The 23,744-nt window shown below is 43.6% G+C and overlaps 1 protein-coding gene and 2 pseudogenes across 4 annotated transcripts; 2 read left to right on the top strand and 1 right to left on the bottom strand.

Moving 5' to 3' along the window:
• Positions 1–882: 882 nt before the first annotated feature.
• Positions 883–23,687, bottom strand: COPS7B (COP9 signalosome subunit 7B). 4 transcript variants are annotated; one of them, XM_070422390.1, is made up of 7 exons: positions 23,510–23,687; positions 15,670–15,847; positions 11,348–11,423; positions 8,724–8,812; positions 6,531–6,733; positions 5,173–5,278; positions 883–2,078 (listed from the first exon to the last, which is right to left on the bottom strand). In XM_070422390.1, the coding sequence occupies exons 2-7, from the start codon at positions 15,829–15,831 to the stop codon at positions 1,920–1,922; spliced, it is 795 nt and encodes a 264-aa protein (XP_070278491.1). In that variant the 5' UTR covers positions 15,832–15,847; positions 23,510–23,687; the 3' UTR covers positions 883–1,919. The 4 variants fall into 4 exon arrangements, with proteins under 4 accessions (XP_070278491.1, XP_070278490.1, XP_070278494.1 ...); XM_070422389.1 differs by lacking the exon at positions 23,510–23,687 and adding an exon at positions 18,049–19,399; XM_070422393.1 differs by lacking the exon at positions 23,510–23,687 and having other exon boundaries at positions 8,724–11,092; positions 15,670–15,683.
• On the top strand, positions 13,954–14,635 carry LOC139015578 (large ribosomal subunit protein eL28-like; annotated as a pseudogene).
• On the top strand, positions 20,435–23,128 carry LOC139015461 (ATP synthase subunit f, mitochondrial-like; annotated as a pseudogene).
• Positions 23,688–23,744: the final 57 nt, after the last annotated feature.

The following is a 23,744-nucleotide window of genomic DNA, read 5'->3' as shown; positions in this document are numbered from 1 at the left end:
AGGTATTTTTGAGAAATATAATGTTTCTAAAAACTTCCCCAAAATGTGTTCCACAAGGTATCCAAAGGATTTGGTGGTGACATCAGTGTGGGAACCGGCTATCTCACCCAGGCCTTCTCTGAAACCACAAGAATGAATTTCCAATGAGGATATGGGATGCAGGAAGTGCCAAACTTATTTAACAACGGAACCCCTTTTCCACAGAGCATCTGTCAAGAGGTTTCATGAAATATACATTGGGAATTAAACTCTCCCATTGGACATAATGTTATACGGGCACATGGACCAGCTTACAAGGGAAACGAGAGTAACTGTTAACATCTGATCAGCAGCAGGCAGTTGCTGGACATGTTGGAAAAGGAGATATGGATTTTCTCCATGTACTGACCCAGAAGGACATTTCCATGAAGCACCCTGCTCCCAGCTCCTCCAGATGTACCAGCTATGCAACCCCACACACCAGTCACACAGTAACTACACTTTATTTTTTGTTCTAAAATGTGTTTTTTCCCTCCGTGAACTTTTTTTTTTTAATATATTTTATTAATTTTTTACAGAGAGGAAGGGAGAGAGATAGAGAGTTAGAAACATCGATGAGAGAGAAACATCGACCAGCTGCCTCCTGCACATCCCCCACTGGGGATGTGCCCGCAACCCAGGTACATGCCCTTGACCGGAATCGAACCTGGGACCTTTCAGTCTGCAGGCCGACGCTCTATCCACTGAGCCAAACCGGTTTCGGCCCTCCGTGAACTTTTAATATTAGTCCAGACCTCCACTTCCCCTTAAACACACACACACACACACACACACACACACACACCCCACCCTCCAAGCAAGTGAAAAATCCCCGGCGATCTGTAACAAATATTGACACAAGGGGGAAAAAAGGCATGTTGAAATGTATTAGAATCAGAACCTGTACAAAAAAAAATTAAAATATAACCTGAAACTGTTCAAGTTCAGAAAGGCTAGTCAAGTCCTTTTCTCTTGCCAGGAGAATGCCATCATCAGAGGGCTCTGGGTCATCAGCCAAGGAGGGGTGGAAAGAAACAGACAGAAGCAGCAACAGGTCCTTCCCCAGCAGGCTGGGCCTCAGCACCACTATCCCCACCACAGATGCAGCCAGGAGTAATTAAAGATCTGGGGAGAGCAAGTGTTGGCAGACAGCCCCAGTGGGCAGCTGGGCCTTCACACCGAAAACCAGTCTGAGTAGTCAGGCAGCAGAGAACACCAAGCTGGAAGAAGCTTCTGCCACCGAGCAGACCCAGAGCACCCTCCACTGGTGCTCGGATACCAGACATCAGTTAACCCAGTGCTCCCAACTAATGAGAGATTTGAGCTGGGCTTAAGAGGCTGAGTAAACATAGCCCAGCATCACATCCCTCCATGGCCTGATTGGAGCTGTCAACGAGGGACAAAGCAGGGGAGGGAAAACAAAGCATTTTGATACCTGGCTAGAGTGCCTGCACCATTGTGGGTACTGTGGTACATGGGGCTGGAGGAGTGCCCCCTCCTCACTCAGAGGAGCCTCCTTTGCAGTCATCCCTGTGGGCCGGTTAAAGCTGCCTCTGGCTATGACCAGCCTGACCAAATGACATGGAGCAAAAGAAAAACTGGGAGAGACAAGCCCTTAAACAGAGACAAGAACCTCCTGGAGGGAAGCTGGGCAGTGTTGACCCTGTTGGGATGGCATCAGTGGAGCCCCTGAGTCTGAAGGGAACAACTAGGGAAGGAGGGCGTGGGCGAGGGAAAGGAGTTAACGGTTCTTCTGGAACAGTACCAACAGGATGGGGAGGCGCTGGTGAGGGGACGGGCAGGTCTGGAACTCACTGAAGGTAGAGAGAGGAGGAAATAGGCCCTAGGTGTCCCCTCCCCACTTGCCCAGGCCTGGTGAGTGCCAGCTGCCCCAGCCGGCCCTAGTGGCGGCTGGAAACCAGACCTTTCACTTTGGACATCTTCTTGGTGGGCTGCCTCTGCTCGGCGTGAGGGGGACATTCCCGTTCGGCCAGTTGTTGCTCCATCTCCTGAGCTGAGGAAGATGCTGTGGCCTTGAGGGTCTTCTTGATGTTGGTAACCTGGAGGGAGACACAGAATTTGTGTGCTCCTTCTGTAAGCACCTGAAACTCATTCTCATTATAATGGGGGCCACCTAGGGTAGCAGCCAGAATCCTCTGCAAGAAAATCTGAAATTACCTTCAGAAACCCAGATGAGGAGAAGCAAGCTGGGGCTACTCATGGGAGACATGTGGAAATGAGTCAAGCAAAAAAGTGGAACTAATGCCTGCTTCATTGAAAAGAGGGGGAAAGCCATGTGGAAGTGGACCATTTGGCAAAGAAGTGAAAGAAAGCAGTGGTTAAAATGGCCTTCGAAAAAGAAAGAGTGACAAAGAATTTGATTGCTACTGTTCATGTATGAAACCAAATATTCCCACAAGAACTCTGGGGATTCTGCTCCCTGAGCGCTTCCTGAATAAACAACTAGAGGTTGAACTTCAGCCACCTAACTGATAAATGACGAAAATGTAGTAAAAAACTAGCAAAATGCTATCACACTACTGTTTTCAGGATACCTTTCTTCACTTAACGAAGGAGGGGCTCAAATCTATTTAAGCAACTCCTGAACACTTTCTCATGTCAGAATACACATTCTCTGTACCATCCGTATACTATTCTGCTATGAATGTTCTATCATCAAATTAGCTCCCAGTCTGTTATTCACCAAGTACAGAGCTCCTACAACAGCCTTCTATGTTTACCTTTGCACACTTTTGTGAATATCTGTGGAGGACAGTCTTAGAAATGAGCTTTCAGTTCCTAACCTGCCAGCTCAACCAGCAGACTTGGCCCTGTAGCACATGCACCCCACTCACCAAGACAGCTCTCCCATCAGCGTCTCAACAGACTCCCAGTTCAACTGACTAAAACACTTTGCTGTTTGCCTCTTTTGCTATATATATATATATATATTTTCTTTTTCCCCCCAAAAAGTTCAGCACTCTCAGTTTCACATCCTTTAAAATAATCTGATGTCACAGGTTCTCACCCCGCTCCATTCACAGAGGGCCCATTTGTGTTCTCTTCCCGTCCCTACCACCACTCCCCACCAGGGTAATGCAGACTCCCCATCTCTTGGTAACTCAATTCCATGTAAAAGTCTTTGGTTCAGGATCCGGTCAAAAGCTTTTCACCAAATAAACAGACAAAAGCACAACCCCCCGCCCCATCCTGTCCCCTTTTCATTCAAATGCCTCCTCAAGTACTGCCCTCCCAATAAGCCCTTATTTTGGGTGCTCAGTGACCCTGGTCACATGCAAGGAAAAGAAATGAGACGTATCCCCAAGAGAAAGCTTGGTTCTCTCTCCATATCTGAAACACCACTCATGATCCTGTACCTTCCTTCCCCCAACACACATTCTTCACCCAAGCCACACCAGTCCACTGTGTCTTGGCCGGAGCAGTCATTCATCTCGCCTTTGAAGCACCCTGTTATTCTATCCTGGGCAAGCTTTCTCCTTAGCTAGACATCTGACCCTCCCTGTAGTCAAGCACCTTTCCCACAAACCTGCTCTGACCACTCTAGCCCACACCGACCTGCCTCCCATCTATACTTGCCTAGCAGTACCTCTTCCTCTTACATGGCAAAAGAAGAGAGAAGAGCTTCCCGGGGAGAAAAACATCACTCAGTTGTGAGGCAAAGCAAAGGTAGATAACAGGAAGCAGAGTCCACAGTGGGAAAGAGCTGGGAGATGGAGAGAACACTCTCCAGGAGGAACCAGGAGGCACCCTTTGGTGAGCTCTAGCAGTCAACAAGCCTCAAGACTGTCACTAAACTAACTCCCGGGGGATTTTCTGTGTCATGGAAAACTGGACTTACTTTGTCCAATTACACTTTATTACCTACGTGACTCAAACAAAGCCTACTTTGTAACTGTAACGTTATATATATTAACATTCCACACAACACCAGACATATGCACATACAAATATGAAGAAAAACATGCTCCAAAGTCAAATACAAATAAGGAGATGCTCTGATGCTTTAGAGACCATGAAACAGATCACAATGTTATTACTCTATCTTCCCCTGGTTTGCTAGAATTGTAACTTATTAATATGTGTTATTTCTGTGAAAGGAAGAGAATATTCTTAGGCAATAAGTGACAGAGCTGACTGCACTAAGAGGGAACGTTTTTGAAGCTACAACTCACCAAAGGGAAGCTGCTCTTATAAGAATTTGGGGGGGAAAACATCAAGTTTTCCCTCTCAGAAAAAGCAATCTAATTTAAGGACAAATAAGGAAAGATCACCAACTCAGCTGATAGAATGGCTAAAAAATTAGGTCAAGTGTAACAGAAGCATAAATACCAACAGAATATAACAAGAATTATACTTTTGTTCTTTGTAGATTTATTTTCTTTTCTAGTCAATATTTAGTGAACCTTTGCTGGGGAACGATCAACAATCTACACTTAGTACTCGGATCATCACTTACTGAATGAAAAAACTTGCCCTGGCCGGTGTGGCTCAGTTGTTTGGGCATCGTCCTGTGCACCGAAAGGCTGCCAGTTTGAAAAATTGCCAGTTCAATCCTGTCAGGGCACATGCCCAGGTCAGGCTGTGGGCTCAATCTCCAGTCGGGGATATGTAGAAAGAAGGTAGCCTATCAACATTCTGCTCTTACATCGATGTTTCTCTCTCTCTCCCCTCCCTTCCTCTCTCTCTAAAATTCGACTTTTAGAAAAACTGGCAAGGCTCTAGGCTTTGATCATGCTCCCTTTCCTCTCATAGTGGTCTGTTCCAGATTTCCTAGAAGTTGATTACTAGTAAATCAGTAGATTGGTATTGAAGGGATCTTTAGCCTTTTCTGCAAATTACTTTCTCTTGAACTTAATCTAATCCCTACTGCCACCTGGTGGCAGGATCAGGTTCTGTCAGCAGGGGTCTCCATAGCCATGTTTTGCATCAGGGAGCCATTGATTACAAACCCATGTGTTCTGGCTCTTTTTAAAAAAATAATAATAATACTTAAAGAGTCACACTCACCTTTACCCCAGCACCCAGCCAGTGCCTGTTTGCTGATGACTGATTATTTCATCTACAACAAGACTCACAAGATAAAGGAACAAACAGGGATCCCCTGGAGCAGGGGAACAAAATTCTCTTCCTTACCTCTGCCTCTACCTGCTGCTGAGTTCGGCTGTGGTTCTCCTTGTACTGGTTGGCTCTCAGAACTTGCTGCTCAATGCCTAGCAGAACTGCTTCACAGCCGTCACACCTGCAAAGGAGATAGCCAATCCTAAGCGACATAAAGGTCTGGGAGCTCTCCTGCAGACTCCAAAATCTCCCTTCCAGCTCCTCACCAGGGCTTTCTGTAACACACCTTCTGCCAGGGTTCTTACCTCCATACTCCTTCCAAAATACAAGCGTTTCTAAACAGGGTATATAACATAGGGCACAAAGAGACAAATATGAAGGAGGATATGGGGTAGTTTCTTAGAATACAGCCTTAATCTCCAAGTTCTGTATCCCATGGGAAAGTTTTACACATCATGAGATAAAAGGAATTAGGAGAGAGTTTACACATGTCTTGAGAGAAAAAATTATTTTCTAAAACCTTGTATTTTGAAGACTTCAAAACTCAGCTAAATCCTCATCTCCAGCTAAGCCCATCTGGCTTTAAAAGCCCCAAATCATTTAAATAACTTCATAACAAACCCTTGTAGAATCTGAAATAGTTCTTGCACACATCAAATTCTATTAAAATAGAGTACGAGCCGAGACCGGTTTGGCTCAGTGGATAGAGCGTCGGCCTGCGGACTGAAGGGTCCCAGGTTTGATTCTGGTCAAGGGCATGTACCTGGGTTGCGGGCACATCCCCAGTGGGAGATGTGCAGGAGGCAGCTGGTCGATGTTTCTCTCTCATCGATGTTTCTAACTTTCTATCTCTCTCCCTTCCTCTCTGTAGAAAAATCAATAAAATATATTTTTTTAAAAAAAATAGAGTACGTGCAAACATCCCACTTCTTTTTATATATCAGAATATAGTCACATTAATATAGTGTGAATCTGTGTTCCAACTTAGAATAACCCATTCCTTGTCTTCACTACCTCTCACACTGTTTTTATAAACACTAGCCCAATGTTACTGATGCTGAACATGGTTTCTCTTACCCAAAGAATCTTACCAACACTAACTTCCTGAGTTTGCAAGGCACAGGGTCCGTGTCACATAGCTAGGCTTCAGAGGCTCCACCTGCCAACCCTGGGCATTTTATAGCCCACCATTAAATAGTCCTCAGCTACACTAGGACAAGAACTATTTTACAACCAAGGCACTAGGAGGCCTGAAATGATTCCTGTTGCATCACAGCTATAGTCACAAATGTAGCCCCTAATTCTCTACCTTACTATCCTAGATCCCAGCTCCCAGGGAGCCCCAGCTAATACCTAGAGACCATATTTCCCCAAGCAGAGGCTAGCTATGCCCCTCCCTAAAGAGAGGGGAACTCTCCATCTTTCAGCCTCACCACTCATGCAAGGTCTTGACAATATTATTGATGTCCTTCTTTCGGATGTCACGGCCAATGCAGAAGTCCACTTCCAGAAGCTGGTTTCGCTGGTCCAGCTTGCCCTGGATGATGTCAGTGTAGACAGCTTCGATGATGAGGTCTTCCAGTTCCCGGAGATTCCGCATCTCCAGGTCCTTCAGCAGCACGGAGTAGGGGATACACTGCAGATAAGGCCATGTGATATTTACAAAAACCACTGGCAAACATTAAAGAAATGCAAGTATTACCGACATAGCCAACAGCTGCCTCTGGGCTTTGGGAAATGCAGTGTAATGATAATTATTAACATCTATGGCAACAAGAGATGGCTAAATGAGCTATAAGACCTATGGGATCCAAACAAAACCAATAGCCCATCTAGAAATGCATTCTCCAAGATTCTCTGCCTCCTGGACTTTGCCCCGCCTTCAGCTTTCATGCTCTGAAGCAAACTCTTTGGGATCCTAAAGACTCTTTCCAGAAGAGAAAGGGAAATACTTGGTATATACTTGGTATATGCCATTCTGCCACCTTCTGAAAGCTTGCAGACTTTGCATAAAATGCCAGCTCATCACAAAACTCCAAACAATCTCAGATGCTGGCGAGGAGAACTGAGGGCACAAGCAAAAACACATGCAGGCTAACACATCCACTATAGGTGGCCAGCAGTACAGCCAGCGCAGTCATCCTCAAGTTTACAGTTGTTTTCTCAGACTCTTGTAACCAATGTCAATTCCCAACAACAGTCCTTTATTAGGCTGTACCAACATTCTGCATGACTCCAAGACCACTGGATATCTAAACATCCAGTTTTCTGCAAATCCTGACGCATTACGTTTAGTCTGGAAATTAACATAGTGATCAAATCTGCAGAAACTGACAGGAGGAAATAGATACAGAGAAGAGAGCACACCTACCTAGAGGGGTTTTTTATGACTAAAGGTCTGAAATCCAGGGGCGATAGGTGAACTTATAATGACAGGTTGCAAAAATAAAGGAAAAAGTTACTACTTCTCTTTGGTACACTTAAGAAGTCCATGATCAGGACAAAAATATAAATAAATAACAGTCAGGTCATATTTCCTAACAAAATAGGCCTCCTCTCTGAAATGTCAGGCTAAGAATCAGAAGTTTGTGATTAGATAAGGTAAAGTGATTTCAGCAACTGAAATGGCAATACAAGAACAAACATATACCTCGCAAGCTCCATCACAGAGGGGAAATCCAAAAGCAACTTCTTCAAAGGCATAGCCCCACAAAACTTTACTCAGGCTGGGATTGGGCAGAGAGCCAAATCAACTATCAGCTGACCTAATCTGGATCTTCTTTGTTAATGACTATGAGCAGCTGGTTACAAGGCTGCTGCTAAAGTGAGTGGGGGCAAACTCAGATATAATGGAGTGACATCTTACAGAAGGTTCAGGTCTAAAGCTAGCATGTAAGGCAAAAACTCCAATTAGTATAATTAATCTTGAAAATCCCCAGAAGGCCCTGGCCAGTTTAGCTCAGTAGATAGAGTGTTGGCCCACAGACTGAAGGGCCCCCAGGTTTGATTCTGATCAAGGGCACATACCTTGGTTACAGGCTCAATTCCTAGCCCCAATGCAGGAGGCAACCATTTGTTGTGTTTCTCTCACTCTGTCTTTCCCCTTTCCTTCCACTCTATAAAAATCAATGGAAAAATATCCTCAGGTGAGGATTAACAAAAATAAATAAGAAGAAAATCCCTAGAGGAAGGCAGCATATTAAAAATTACTTCTCAGTAAGTCCAATATAGCAAGTTTTTCCTCCAGCATTAGTACAGTTCACTGTACACTAAGCAACAAATGAAGTGGTTCACTTGCCCTGAGATGCCCTGCTGTTTGAAAAATACCTATCTTTAGACAGCAATCTCCCTTTAGGAATGGCAAATACTCACACCACATGAGGCACCACGGCATGCCAGAACTGAGATCTGCTGATTCACTATCACTCCTGGGCATATTTTTCCTAAATGGGAGGGTGAGTAATTGTCAACACTATTTTAATTATCTTTTTATCTTTTGTCCTTTGCCGAGCAAATCCTATGCATTTATGCTATGACTCTACTGTATGTAGCTGGGAATTCCCACATTTATGCCAATTACAGACCTGCCTTGAGGGGAGGAGACAGGAAAGGGTTCAGAACTGTACCTTCATTCTCGACGCCAAGCTCACGATGGTAAGGTGCTTCAGCTTGTTCTGCTGAGCTGTGCTCAGTTCTGGCAGGCTCTCCTTGTTGGCTGCTCAGTCCCACCCACCACAAAAATCAAGACACAAAATAAAATTAGGATTTCTCTATGGAATAAGCACACCATTTCCTCACACCAAATCTACTACTAAGTCACTCATGACTCTGCACTTATTCATTAGGCAAATGTTCCATGAGCACCTCCTGTCTTCTCTGGAAGACCATGTGCTTCCAAAGAAAACAAGACTCAGTCTCTACACACAAGGAGCTTAAACTCCTGAAAATCCAGGCATGAATGCACAAAATGATGACAAATTATCCTAATGGAATAGTACTATTTGTACCCTTTGTGACATTCAATCAAGTTCAACACATCTTCACTGAGCATCTGTTATGTGCAAGGCACAATCTTAAATGATTCAGGGGCACGGAGGATAAATAAGATGGGCCTTGTCAGGACTGCTGCACTACACATCTCCAGGGGTACCAACCACCTGGAACTATGCAACTCAGTGGCCCTGGACTTACCCTCAGTGTTACAAGTACATGTTTCAACAGCTACAAATGCACGGCAGAACTAACAGAAGGTCCAAACTACCACAAGAGAGCAAAAGGGTGAGGAAAAGAGGGGGAAGGGATGTGGGAGAAAGAGAGAGACAAAGCTAGGAAAGAGGGGGATAAGAGGTAGAAGAAAGAGAGCAAGTGAGTCCAATCACATTAGGAGATACAGGAGAGGGGAAAAAAGAAACAGAGTTTGAGATGAGCCTTGAAGGATGGGCAAAATTTCAGTAATAGCAATGACGCTAACAATAGCCATGGCGGCAGCCACAGGTAACATACAGGACAAGCTTAACTTAGTGTAGATGCACACACAGATCCAGAGGCACATACACACATCCAGTCCTCACAACAACCTCATGAGATAGGTTCTAAATGCTCTCAATTCCTTATCCATAATACTGGACTCCAAAAGGGTGAATCCAAACTGATTTTTTTCCCCTTGAGCCTGGTACTAAAATTCATCTGTTAGCAATTCTTGACCTGAATTAAGGTGGGCTCTTTATCCCACTTGTTGTGAACATTCACTTATTTTGCTACAAACTATGATGGCAGCCCTGGTGGGTGGCTCAGTTGCCTACAATGTGGTTCCATACACCAAAAGGTTGCGATTCGATTACTGCTCAGGGAACATACCTAGCTTGCAGGTTCACTCCTCGGTCAAAGCACATAGGGGAGATAACTGATGATGTTTCTCTCTTACATCGATGTCTGTCTATCTGTCTCTCTCTCAATCCCTTCCTCTCTCTCTCTAAAAAAATCAATAGAAAACATATTCTTGGGTGAGGATTAAACAAATTATGATTGTGTTTGATTACAGGTGCTGCCCACACCCCTCAAGGGTGTTACATAAAAATGCATATGCATCATATACCTTTTTTAATTCCCACAAATTCTAAATTCTGAAACATCTCACCCAAGGAGTACAGGTAGAGGACATGGATTATTACAGAGAAGGAAACTGAGGCAGAAAAGATTATTTAATTTTCCAATGACACGACCAGTGGAAGTTGAGCTAGAATATGCAGGCAGTCTGGTTCGAGTCTCTGCAATTCTGCCTCTACAGTGAGGACAGAAACAGAGGACACACTCATTGGAACAAAGTGAAGGTCAGGAAAAACTCGCAAGTGGGAAACTATACAGTCTGACAGCAGCAAAGAGTAAGCAGAAGTAAGGAGCAAGAAAGAGTGTAAGAAAGAGGGTAAGTCAGGGATATAGTAGGGAATGTTCTGAGTCACACCACTAAAATAAACTACCAGGCCTTTGTCATGCCGCTAAAATAAGCCAGGGAAGCCAGACAAAAATGGCTTGGGTGGGAGGTAAGTTAGCATTTGGATATGCATGCACCTCATTGCTAATATTTATGATTCTAATTTTAAATGACTCAAATTACCTACATAAGAGAATGGATTAAGTCAATTATGGAGTAGTAGATTGTGAAATACTAAAAATGACTTCACAGACTTAAAACATGGATGCCTATGAAATAAGTGGGGGAAAAAGCAAGATATAAAATTGTGTACATAATCTAATCACACGTACATAATAGAAAACCCAAGCAGAGGGGGAAAACCCAGCACCGTAACACTAACAGCAGTTTAACACTGGTACAACTATGAGTAACTTATGCCCCCTATTTTCCAAATTTTCTTCAATATAGTTTAGCAATATTATTTTTATAATATTTAAAATGTTTAAATACTTTACAAGCGGGTATTCTGACATTTCACAACACTCCAAGTGTTCTACAAACATCAGTCATCAAGAATCTCATCTGGAAAATAAACAAGGCTATATTTATGGACAAGCATAAACATAGTCCCCATTTTACCCATTAAGAAATAAAAGGTGAGAAGGAAGAGTCCTCATATAAGATCACCTACAGAGCACAGTAAAATGGGCAACAGCCAGGTCAGGAAGTTCCACCCCATCCTTTACATCCCAAACCTCGGTGATCCTCTTGGAGGCAACACATCTAAACAGAGGGATATAACTGAGAACAGTCTTTGGAGGATCTTAACCAACTCACCTATGTAATCTGGGTATGTTCCATAGGCAAACAGGTTCAACAACTGCAAATACGCAGCATTAGCTCCTTCTGCAAGCTGAGTAGGAAAAGAAACAGTTCAGAGACCAACCTGTCTATCAATCACTGCAGTGTTCAAGCAGAAGGCGGGTGACATGTGCCACAGTTCTGTATTCTATTAGCTGGTCCCTTCCAACTCTTTCTTTGGGAAAAAAGTATTAAGATTAGTAAAGCCCCCAATTTAACTTTTCTCTCTCAGGAATTCCTTTCTTTACACTTCACATAGCATGCCCAAAGAACTGCTTTTGCTTCAACAGATACACAAAGCAGTAAGTATTAGAAGCAGTTCAAGTTTTCTCAAGATTCCCTTGCCATTAAAATGAACACTGGAGCAACCTTGTCCACATACCATCTTGGCAGGTACAGCATGAGCCACTATCAATCCAAATTAAACAAAATGTAGGGTTGGTTCCAAGTTTCAGGACTCTATGTGGACTGTGACGCTGGGAGAGATGAGCACAGCATAAGGTGTGACAGAAGAGCCAGGTTGGGACAAGAAACCAGGATATCAGGCAACCCTAAGTAAAACTTTTCATTAAAATTACTTATTCCTCACTAATGTTGATGTCAAAGAGCTTTCTTTAGAAGAAAAACGAAAGAGAATGTATTCTTCCTGAACTGCTCTGCTGTCAATTACCTTAACTGGGTGTTTCTTTTACTCACAAATATGGACCTGTTACTCTTCCAATTTACCAAACTCAGTGAAGTTTAAACAGGAAAACCCAAGTTATTCTATGGACACCAATGAAATACTACTCAATTTTAACCATCTTTTAAAAAAGGGTTCCAAGCCTGGCCAGTGTTGCTCAGTGGTTGAGCATCAACCCATGAACTAGGAGGTCACAGTTGGATTCCCAGTCCAGGCACATGCCCAGAATTGCAGGCTCCATCCCCAGTAGGGGGTGTGCAGGAGGCAGCCGATCAATGATTCTCTCATCATTGACGTTTCTATCCCTCTCCCTTCCTCTCTCTGAAATCAATAAAAGCATTAAGTTTAATAAAGGGTTCCAAGAAACTACATTTGTAATTTCAAACCACTGTAAGTCAACTAGCTTATTCCAGGCTTACATATAGAAAAAACAAAACAAACCATGGGGAGGTAAAGAGGATTTGTTAAACATCCCAAATTAGAGCAAGCATCCTAATATCCCAGTCTTCCTTTCCAGGTCTGTTAACAACCTCCTGAGGTCCTGAATCAGAGGTGGAAGAGACCATCTAATCCAATCTTCACTTTTCAAACAGATGATTACAAAACTAGCTGTAACAAACTATTTCCTCTAGAGCAGATGCTCCAAAACTTCTCCCACTGGCCCAAATCAATAAGGTCTTTCTAGTTTTAATTTTCATCCATCTCCTCTTAGCCAATCTTTCACAATTACAAAACAACTAGTTGGCATATTCTTTCAGGCTTTTTATGAACCTGAATGAACAGATTATCCCTTAGTCATCTCTTCTATTTAAATGATTAGCTATCAAGCCATGAAAAGACACAGAGGAAATTTAAATGCATATTACTAAGTGAAAAAAGCCTATCTGAAAAAGCTACATTTTATATGATTCCCTCTATAGCAGCGGGTGCCAACTGGTGGTCCGAGGACCACTGGTAGTTCGTGAGGTCCAAAAGTTTGGCGACCACTGGTTTAAGGAAACCTTTGGAGCAACAGTCGCCAACTGGTGCTCTGAAGTCTGAAAGGTTGGCGACCACTGCTCTATAGCATAATAGAAAAGTCAAAATTACAACAGTAAATAGATCAGTCAGTGGTTGCCAGGGGTTAGAGGAAAGGGAGTGATGAACAGGTAGAATACAGAGGAGTTCTAGGGCAGTGAAACTACTCTGTATGATACTGTAATAGGGGATACATGGCATTATGCATTTGTTCAAACCCATAGAATGTACAGCACCAAGAATGAACCCAATGTAAATTATGGACTTTGGATGATAATGATGTGTTAATGCAGGCTCCACACTAGTGAGGGATATTGGTAACGGGGAGGCTATGCATGTGTGAGGGCAGGGGATATATGGTAAATCTCTACCTTTCTTAAATTTTGCTGTGAATCTAAAACTGCTCTAGCCTGGCCAGCATGGCTCAGTGGTTGAGCACTGACCTATGAACCAGGAGATAACAGTTCAATTCCCGGTCAGGGCACAGGCCCGGGTTGTGGGCTCGACCCCCAGTGTGGGATGTGCAGGAGGCAGCCAATCAGTGATTCTCTCTCATCATTGATGTTTCTATCTCTCTCTTCCTCTACCTTCCTCTCTGAAATCAATAAAAATATTTTTTTAAACTGCTCTAAAATATAAAGTCTATTTTTTTAAAAAGAACCCAGTTCTCCTCAATTTTTCTCATAGCATTCCTTTTCCTTCTCTGATATATTAAATTTGTATTGAAAGCCCAGTGTGTCCGTCTACATATTAAGCAGTCAGGAAACAAGGGTGAGCACAATGGAGCATAGTCTCAACAACACTGATATTAAAAAACTCACAATTAAAAAAATAAAAGCAGCTCTTTTGGTCTCCAGCTGTTGCAGGGAGAAGAAATGACGCTATGTCCACGTGCCTACAATGGATGGTCATAGGGAACTGCTCCAGTATCCTCATTAAGAGGAACAAGCAGATGTACAGCAGCAAGTCCAGTCATCTGAAGGCCTGCAACTCCTACTACAACGGGCTGATTCACCACAAAGCTGTAGGTGTGGAGCCAGCAGCCAACAGCAGAAGTGTCCTAGTGGTCGTGATGTGAAAAACCAGCCAACAAAAGACAACCGCCTCCGCCCTGGCTGGTGGGCCCAGAAGTAAGCAAGTTGGCCCGCATACCCAGGGGTCACAGATTTGGTTCTGGTCAACATTTCTGGGTTGCAAGTTCCCTGGCCCCAGTCGGGACTCCTGCAGGGAGTAACAAATTGATGTGTTTCTCATATTAATGTTTTTTTCTCTCTCTCCACTCCCCCCCTCCACCCCTTCCTCCCTTCCACTCCCTCTAAAAACCAATAGAAAAAAAATATCTTCAAGTGAGGATAAAAAAAAAAAAAAAGACAACCACCTCCTATGTGTGGACAACCAAAAATAAGAATACCAGGCCACCCTCAGCCGCATCATGCACACAATCCACAAGAACAAGTACTGCCCAGATTTGTGGATGGAAGCTGCAGAGCCAGCACCATCCTGGCAGCCAGAAAGAAGCTGTGATGGTGAAAAGGAAGCCAACCCACCCCACCAAGAGTGCCTGAACACAACCCCCAAAGTAATAACGATGCCACCAGACTGCTATCTATCTCAATCAATAAGTATAAAAATATCAATGAATAAATAAATACAGTAATTCTCCATATCCAGAGGTTTCACATTGGCGATTCAATCAACCACAAACCAAAAATATTTGGGGGGGAAAGTCCCAGAAAGTTCCAATAAGTAAGCCTTGAATTAGCCACACACCAAGCACTATGCTGAATCCCTGTGAATGAAGTGATGTGATAGCATACCCTGCTATATATGCAAACACTGTGTATTTTATACAGGGACTTGAGCATCAGAGGGGGGTCCTGGAACCAATCCCCCAAGGATACCGAGGGACAACCGTATAAAAGTATCCAAAGTGGGAAGTAAAGTTGAAAAGTATAGGTTGCTTTACATCCCTTTATTCCACCTGGTCATTCTTCACTGGATCATCTCATTTTTAAGGCACAACAACCAAAACTGGATACCCAAGGTTTTAATAACTACAATCAAATAAAGAAGCAAACAAGCAAAAAGGACTTCACAGCTTGCCAGTCATATCCTTTTTATACATCTACTTTACACAGCTACACAACATTGCCCTTTTCCACAGGAAAAACACATTCCTTACTCATGCCTATCTCAGGTTCAACAGCAAACATTTTCTGCTATTATACACCTGACCAGTCTTCCTTGTCTATATCACTGGAGGTTTTATCCTTAAGAATGCCTGAAATTACCCCTGTTAAACATCAGTTTGTGATTACACTCTATGTTTCTAACTTACGAGGTTTAATTGGATCTTTTCCCTATCTTACAAAATTAGATTAGCAACCCAATCTAATTTTACCTCAAGTTCAGATGAAAATATTGACTAGAAGGAATCCAAGACATTATTATCCTTGCTCTCTTCCCCTGTCCCACCAATTCCCATCTCTCCCTCAACAGGGTTCCTCACGGTGCACAATGCTTTGGCACTGAAATTCCTTGGAAACCTGGAGACTCAAATGAAGGCTTAGAATAAAGAAGACAGAGAAATTGTTCTTACCTCCTGCACATTGGCCAGCTCCAGCAGTTCTCCAAAGACATAGACTCCAGGAGCCTCCAAGACTTGGTTTATGAGAGCAGTGAGGGCTGAGCCACTAGTACCTTTGGCTAGTAAAATAAACTGTTCCAGGAGGTTACTTGAGGGTTTCTGTTCACCTGCCATTCTCTGGTCTTAAGATCTGTCCAAAAGAAAGGTGTTTCCATCATTTTTCCTTCTCCTTTGCAAAGTCTATGCTTATTTAATGCTGGATCAGACATCTGAATAATTTTATAGTATTAAAAAACACACACACAACAGTTACAGAGTCCAGATGCTATGACCACTTAGTGAGATGGGTAGGATTCAACCTGGAGATAAAGGGATTCTGTCCTTATGCTGAGGTTTGAAACATACTTAGTAAAAGCCACTTTATCCCCATTTGACCCTCTCCCAAAGACAGCATGTTCTAAACCCTTAAACCTAACCAGGACTTAAAGAAACACACAGGAGTTTTCCAGTACCTGTTTTATATTCACCTTATTTATAGACTCGTTAAGAAAAAGAAAATCCTGCCCATACACAGAGGTGGCAGATGTAAGCAAAGGCAATCAGTTACAGCTTCCAGTGTGTCATTCGGCCCACCTACAGCCAGGTACAGATAAGGAAAAGACCCAAAAACAGACCAAGAAAGATGTCTCATTTAATCCGAAAAGTTATGTAAGCATAGTAAAAAGGGGGAAATCATCTTGAAAGATAAGCAGCAACATATTCAAACTAAGAAAATACATGGTGTGTAAGTCCATGAAAAAAAATCCCTCAATTTGGCCTTCACATATCCTACTTGAAATGTGACATTTTACTAAACCTGACTTCAGAATGTGTATGAAACACCCAGAAAACAATGACGATATTATATTGCCGTCCTGAAGACATTAGGGGCAGGAGAGTCCCTCAACTGCATGGTCCAGGGGTCCTCAAACTTTTTAAACAGGGGGCCAGTTCACTGTCCCTCAGACCGCTGGAGGGCCGGACTACAGTTTAAAAAAAAACTATGAACAAATTCCTATGCACACTGCACATATCTTATTTTGAAGTAAAAAAACAAAACTTCCAAAAAAAAAAGGCTCTCCCAACTTCAAAAAAAAAAAAGGCCCAAATAACTGCAAAATAAAAAAAAAAAAAAGACCTCCTAACGTCAAAAAAAAATAAATCCTAACTTATTCTTACCTCGGTCCTCAGGCTGCAGCAGGCTCTACACAGACAAGCTCGTGACTCGTCAGATCACACCCGAGACTGAGAGGAGGAGTCAAGAGACAGAGAGAAGGAGGGGAGTGGGACAGTGCGGCGCACATTCCACATATGGGCACTGCGGGCCAGGACAAGTCGACCGCTAAGCAACAGGCAGCGGCGGCACAAACACCCGGCGGGCCGGGTAAATGTTTTCGGCGGCCGCATGTGGCCTGCGGGCCGTAGTTTGAGGACCCCTGGCATAGTCTAACCACGTGCTGAGTGTATGTGAGCACACACACTGCACACCTCCTGCACAGGAATCCTGCGTAAGAAAAGATTACTCCTTCAAGAATGGTACGTATTGGGCCGGATGACAAGATGAAGGAGAAGAATTATAGTAAGCTGAAGCAGAGAACAATTCAAAGAACGATAATTTGGCGCAAGAGAAACTAAGTTTTCCTGGGGAAGCAGGCACACAGGGCAGCAGCAGTCCTTTTACAGTATTAGAGAAACAAGTCTGTCGCCTCACTTAAGGTCACTAAGGTCTTGTCGGAAACAAACCAACAAAAAAAGTGAAGTGCCAGGGAATAAAGGTTGCTGAGAAGGCAAGTGGGAAGAGGAAAGAAGGAGAGAAGGTGGGAGGAAGAAGAGGGGGAGGTGATGGCTAGGAGAGGATGGACGAAAACCTCCTTTCCAAGTGGAACACGTGTGAAGCGATTGAATGGAAGGGGCTGGGGTGGAAACGGATTCGACAAATGGGCAGAAATTTCGGTTCTTCAAAAAAAAAAAAATATCGGCCTGAAAAGCAAAGCCCGTGGGGGCAAAGAGGTAAGGAGGAGGCGCTGGTAATCGCTTTCTTCTGGAGTGGGCGGGCCCGAGGAGGAGACTAGAGACGCAGGGACGGTGAATTCCGTCGTGGGGGGCACTATTTTGATGGGTAGCAGAGGGCAAAGTGGCAGCCTTTGGGAATGAGGAAGCGAGAGGAGCCGCGGGACGGCCGCTGAGGGTCTCAGGCTGGGAAGGACTTCAGGGAGGGCGGGCCGGCGGCGGCGTGCCCCGGACAGAGCGACGAGTGAGGAGCCGCGGGGCGCACTCTCCGGGGCGGGGGCGGGGCAGAGCGGCCGCGGGCTTTCCCGGCAGCGGGCGTGAAGCCGAACAACCCCGACTAACCTGGCCTGCTGGGTCCCGCCTTCTCGCTGGCCCCGACCTGTCTTCGCGGTCTCTTCGTCCTCTAGGTCGCTGTCTCGGCCTCCCGGCGCCTGCCCGCAGGTTGTCAAGCGTCCATGATCGACCCGGCGTCCGACGCTTTTCTACCTCCGCCGACCCGTCGCCCTTACCGCTCCCCCGGAAGCCTCCCGCTACTGCACTCGAGTTCCGCCCACACTAGGTTCTCCTCGCTGGGGAAGGGGTCCTTGTGGGTCTGTAGCCCAGGAATCGGGTGGGCGGTCGCCAACCGGGGGTCCGTGAGGTCCGAAAGGTTGGCGACCGCTCGGGCGGTCCTGGGGCCCAAACTATCACCATCACCATTTCCTGGGTCTGAAACCCACCCCTTTGGTGGAGCTTTACCCCCAGGAGCTCCCTATGGCGACTGCGGCTACCCTGGCGTATGGAGACATATTAAGCCTAATAACTGTTTATTAATCGTCTTTCCATGTGCTAAGTGCTGTACATTGTCTTGTTAAATTTTCATAACTTTATGGCCTACAATAGTATCCCCATTTTTCAGGTGAATTAACTAAGCCTAAAAATCCAAAAGCCAGTAAGTAGCAAAGTCTGCTTTGGCACCTAGGCTATCTGAAGCCAAAGACCATGTTCTTGACATCTATTCAGAAAAATGTTTTAAATAAGCAAGAGCTGGACGGAGTCAACAATGCCTCTGTGACCAAAATGACATTCATGGCTGCATTTGGAACTTACCAACTCCACTGGAAGATGGCTAAGGAAGATGGCTACATAACTGAATACTTAGGCTGATTCCTTTAAAGTACAGTATACACCACAGGCTTTCAGGTCTTTTTTTTTTTTTTTTTTTTTTTTTTGAGGATATGTTTATTAAAGCTGGGAACAGTGAAACAAGGAAGGGCCTGCCTAGGATAAAAGAAACAACAGGAGAGAGCCTACGTGGGCCTGCTCTGGCTCTCTAGAAATGTTATGGGAAAGAGGTGAGCCAAGGCGGGGCTGCTGTCAGCTCACTGAAAAGTCAGAAAAACATGGGGCCTTGGAGACAGCAATGCTGCTGCCCATTGCTCCACTGGTTGCAAATCTTGTGGGGAGCCTTAGAGCTTAGGAAAAAGAAAATTCATTCGAAAAGGAGATTCAAGTGGTGTACCCCAAGGAGGACTCTCCGACTTTCAGGTCTTGAAGATGAGGAAAAGACCTCTATTTGCCCTTTGTGCTTTATAGAGTGCAGAAATCAGGACAGATGTGAAGGAGCCTAACACCAACCCATTCATGTATTCAAAAAAATTCTTTAGCACCTATTATTTTCTAGAATGTTATATGAAGAAAAAACAAGGTTCTTGCCCTCAAAAGCTTCAATGTGTTAAGTGCTATGAGAGACAACACTTTGGAAGCACAGGAGAGTATGTTGAGGAGGAAGAAAAAAAAAACAGGCATCTTCAAGGTAAAAATGGGAAGAAAAGGGGGCAGTGATCACAGTTACAGGCTTGCACTGTGCAACATATATTGATGCAGAAAAGAGACCCAGAATAGCTGGAACCAAGGTTTCAGAAATTAGGGAGACAGAGCTGGAATCAGGTCATCCAGGGTCTTGGAAACCACAGGCCTGGCACCATACCCAGTAAATACCTAAATACAGCAAAGTATCTACCTGTGAGAGCTTACTGTCCCCTGGAAGAGACAGGCCTATCTGACTATGATAGATGGTTGCCACAGGCACCTAGGAATACAGGCAAGGCTCTCCTTGGGGAGAGGAGATGTAAGGCACACTTCTGGGGAAGATGAGGCTTGAGTTGAGCCTGGGAGAATAAGCAAGCAAATCACAAAGGGTGAAAACCATATAAAAGAGGTTTTATTTGCTCTTAAGGGCACTTGGGGAGCTAGCTTGGGGTTTTAAGCTGTAGAGAGCTATGAATAATTGCCATTTTAGAATGATCACACCAGCTGCTCTAGGAATGGATTGGATGTGGAGAGAACTGGAGCAGGGAAACCCTTGAGTGACTTGATGTATTCCAGACAAGAGACTGTGAGATCTTGAAGAAAGGTAGTGGCAGTTGGGCATGTAAAAGAAGGGATTGTTAGAGACATTTAGACCATAGGCGCTACCATAAATATTCCAGCAGTGCCTCCACTTCCTCCAGGACAATGTGCAGACTCCAAGGCTGCAGCTAAAGCCTTTTGCACTGTGCCTCCTGCCTACCCTCCCATCTTTGTCTTGCCTCACCCTCTTTACAGCCCAAACTCCAGGCCTTGCCTTGCCCACCACAAACTACACCCTCACTCACAGCAGGGCCTCGAGCTAGCTCTATCTTCTTTGCAAATGTCTCCCCTCATAATTCCCTGCTAAAATCCCACCAACAATACCCTGAACTCCAAGATGACGTCACTAGCACCACTGAAGAAGGAGAAACTCATGGATGTCAAAATGGGAGCTGCAAACCTGAATACTGATGCGGGATTTCACCCCTAAAGGCACTGCTGAAGCATTTCAAAGAGGTTTCTACTGGTATTACAACAAGTATACCAATGTCAAGAAAGGGAGCATCGATGGGGTTTCTATGGTGCTGGCAGCTTCTGTGTGTTTTAACTACCGCCATTCGTATAAGGAACTCAAACATGAGCTGTGACTGAAGAGCACCACTGAAGAGGGCCCAATGTGGACTCCACATTCCTGACCATGATCTTTGTCCAGCACCTGTGAATCCTTTCATATTGTACTTAATAAAAGATGACTGGTTAAAAAAGAAAGTTTTTAAAATAGAATCCTACCAACCCTGTACACAAAGATTTCTTAAACTTTATGTAAAAAGCATTAATTGTAAAAGAAAACACAACTATTGCACTAGAACTAAGAATTTCTGTGTATCAAAATACACCAGTAAGGAGAGTGAAAGGACACGCTACAAACTTGGAAAAGGTATTTGCAAGCATATATAATTCCATCTCCAGGCTATAAAAAGAACTATAAATCAATAAGAAGACAAACAATAAAAAAAAGAAGACAAACAGCCCAGTAAAAATAAATAAATAAAAGATTTGAACAAGTATTTCACAAAAGAAGACATCCAAATAGCCAATAAGCACATGGGAAGGCCCTCAACACCAGAGACATTGTAAATAAGAACTATATGTTATGAGATGCCACATTTAACCAAAATGGCTAAAAATAAAAGACTGGCAGCACCCAGTATTGACAAGGTTGAAAGTGAACTAGAACTCTTACATTGCCGGTGAAGGTGGAAACTGCTACAAACACTTGCATAACTAGCAATATCTACTATTGCTGATCAACATAGCCAGCAACTCCTCTCCTGTAAATGAATACACGAGTCCACAAAAAGAAACATAAGAATGCTCATTGCAATTCCTGGCCCAGTAGCTCAGTTGGTTAGAGCGTTGACCTGATATGCCAAGGTTTTGGGTTCAATCCCCGGTCAGGGCATATACAAGAATCAACCAATGAATTTGTGAATGGGTGGAACAACAAATTAATATTTCTCTCTCTCTCCCTTCCTCTCTCTCTCAAAATCAATTTTTTAAAATTGATTTCAGAAAAGAAGAGAGAGATAGAAACATCAATGATGAGAGAGAATCATTGATCGGCTGCCTCCTGCACATTCCCTACTGGGGATCGAGCCTGCAACCTGAGCATGTGCCCTTGACCAGAATTGAACCCGGGACCCTTCAGTCCATAGGCCAATGCTCTATCCACTGAGCCAAACCAGCTAGGGCTAAAATCAATTTTTTTTAAAAAGAATCAACCAATGATTGCATAAATAAGTGGAAGAACAAATCAATGGATCTTTCTCTCTTGCTCTTTCTAAAAAAATCAACCAATTAAAAAATTATAATAAAGATTGCTCATTTCAGCTTTGTTAATAAAAGCCAAAAGTTGATAACTAATAACCTAAATGTCCATCAACAGTGCTATATGCATACAATGGAATACTATTCAGCAATTTTTTTTTAAAAAAGCTACTGCTACATACAGATGAATGTCACAAAAATATTGATGAATGAAAGAAGACATTCATATTGTACATATTGTATAATTACATTTAAATGAAACTCAACAACAGATAAAACTGATCTATGGTAATAGAAGTCAGAAGAGTGGTTATTGGGATGGAAAGATGCAGTACTGACTGTAAAGGGGCACAACGGGTCCTGGAATAATTCTATACCTTGATTTGGAGGGTGGTGACACAGGTGTACACATATGCAAAAACTGTGCCCTTACTGAATGTTAAAAATCTAAAGAAAGCCAAAACCGGTTTGGCTCAGTGGATAGAGCGTCGGCCTGCGGACTGAAAGGTCCCAGGTTCGATTCCGGTCAGGGGCATGTACCTGGGTTGCGGGCACATCCCCAGTGGGAGATGTGCAGGAGGCAGCTGATCGATGTCTCTCTCTCATCGATGTTTCTAACTCTCTATCTCTCTCCCTTCCTCTCTGTAAAAAATCAATAAAATATATTTAAAAAAAAAAAATCTAAAGAAAATTTTTTAACCAAGAAAAAAAAGATTCTACTTAGCCTTCACATTCAAATGCCACCTCCTCTATCAAGTTTTGCCAGCTAGAATACATCTCTTCATGACAGCCTCTGTAGCATTCTGATGTCCTTTCTTTTATGCCATTTATCATGCTCCATCTCAAATCTCAGTGGAGTCTCCTCATTTCCCTAACTAGATTATTATCTTCCTGTGGCAGTAACCATGTCTTTCACCTTTTACTGACAGAGGGCCTGGCAAATAAGGAAAGCTGAGAAAACTATTTGTTGAATTACATGGAAGGAAAAATTGGGTGGGTACCCATATGGGTTAAAGGGGAACAAAAAGAGGAAGGCCTAGAAAAAGAAATAAATCTCCAAGGAAACCTTAACTTACACTACAACTATTCCTGAAATCTCATTAAATGTCACCTTGAGCAACAAAGAATGAATCAAAACACCAAGTCCTACCTAGACTGAAGATGAACAAACATCACACTTACAGGAAATCCACCAAATAAATGCTTACCTAACCTCTGGGTGGTTTCAACCTGTATGAGGAAATTTCACCAAGGAGAAAAATAATCACATAGCCCATGCTGCTAAAAATATCGCCAGCCTGGTGTGCAAAAAGCTTAGACAGCGGGTCAGGAGACTTAGGGCCTAATTCTAACTCTACCCCAACTTGCTGTGACCGGTGGACAATCTCTTCGCTTCTGTGGGCCTCGGTTTCCTCATTTGTAAAACAACAGGGGTCGGATTAGCAAATTCTCTGAAGTCCTTTCCTGTATTTATATTCTGGGTATACAATCACTCTCTCCCAGTCCAACGCAGGAACACAATAGAAACCCCCGCAAAACACGTAAAAGGCGCTCCAGACCATAAAACCAACATGATTTTAAGGAGTTATTTTGTTACATTATCTTTCACGGTTTAATCAGTGTTTTTGTTTGTTTGCAGCCTTACCATGATTTGCAGGAGATTTCTGAGTTCCATGTAAACAGAAGTTACCTCTCTGTGGGCTGTCATCTTCTTTTAGAGTGAAGAGGGTCTTCCCGCCTGGTCCCAACTCTCGAGATTCAAAAACCACCAAACCTGAGAGAGGGTTTATGAATTTGCGCACACTGCGCGGCACACTGAAGTCTAAGTTACAGGGGAATAGGGTTTATGGAATGCTGGGATTTGTAGTCCCTGAGCCTCT

This window comes from Myotis yumanensis, unplaced genomic scaffold, assembly GCF_028538775.1.
Source record: "Myotis yumanensis isolate MYYU_CA2020_CCGP unplaced genomic scaffold, mMyoYum1.0.hap1 SCAF_8, whole genome shotgun sequence".
Taxonomy (NCBI): Eukaryota; Metazoa; Chordata; class Mammalia; order Chiroptera; family Vespertilionidae; genus Myotis; species Myotis yumanensis.
The sequence above is the reverse complement of the archived record's forward strand: the minus strand, read 5'-3'. Positions and strand labels throughout refer to the sequence as shown.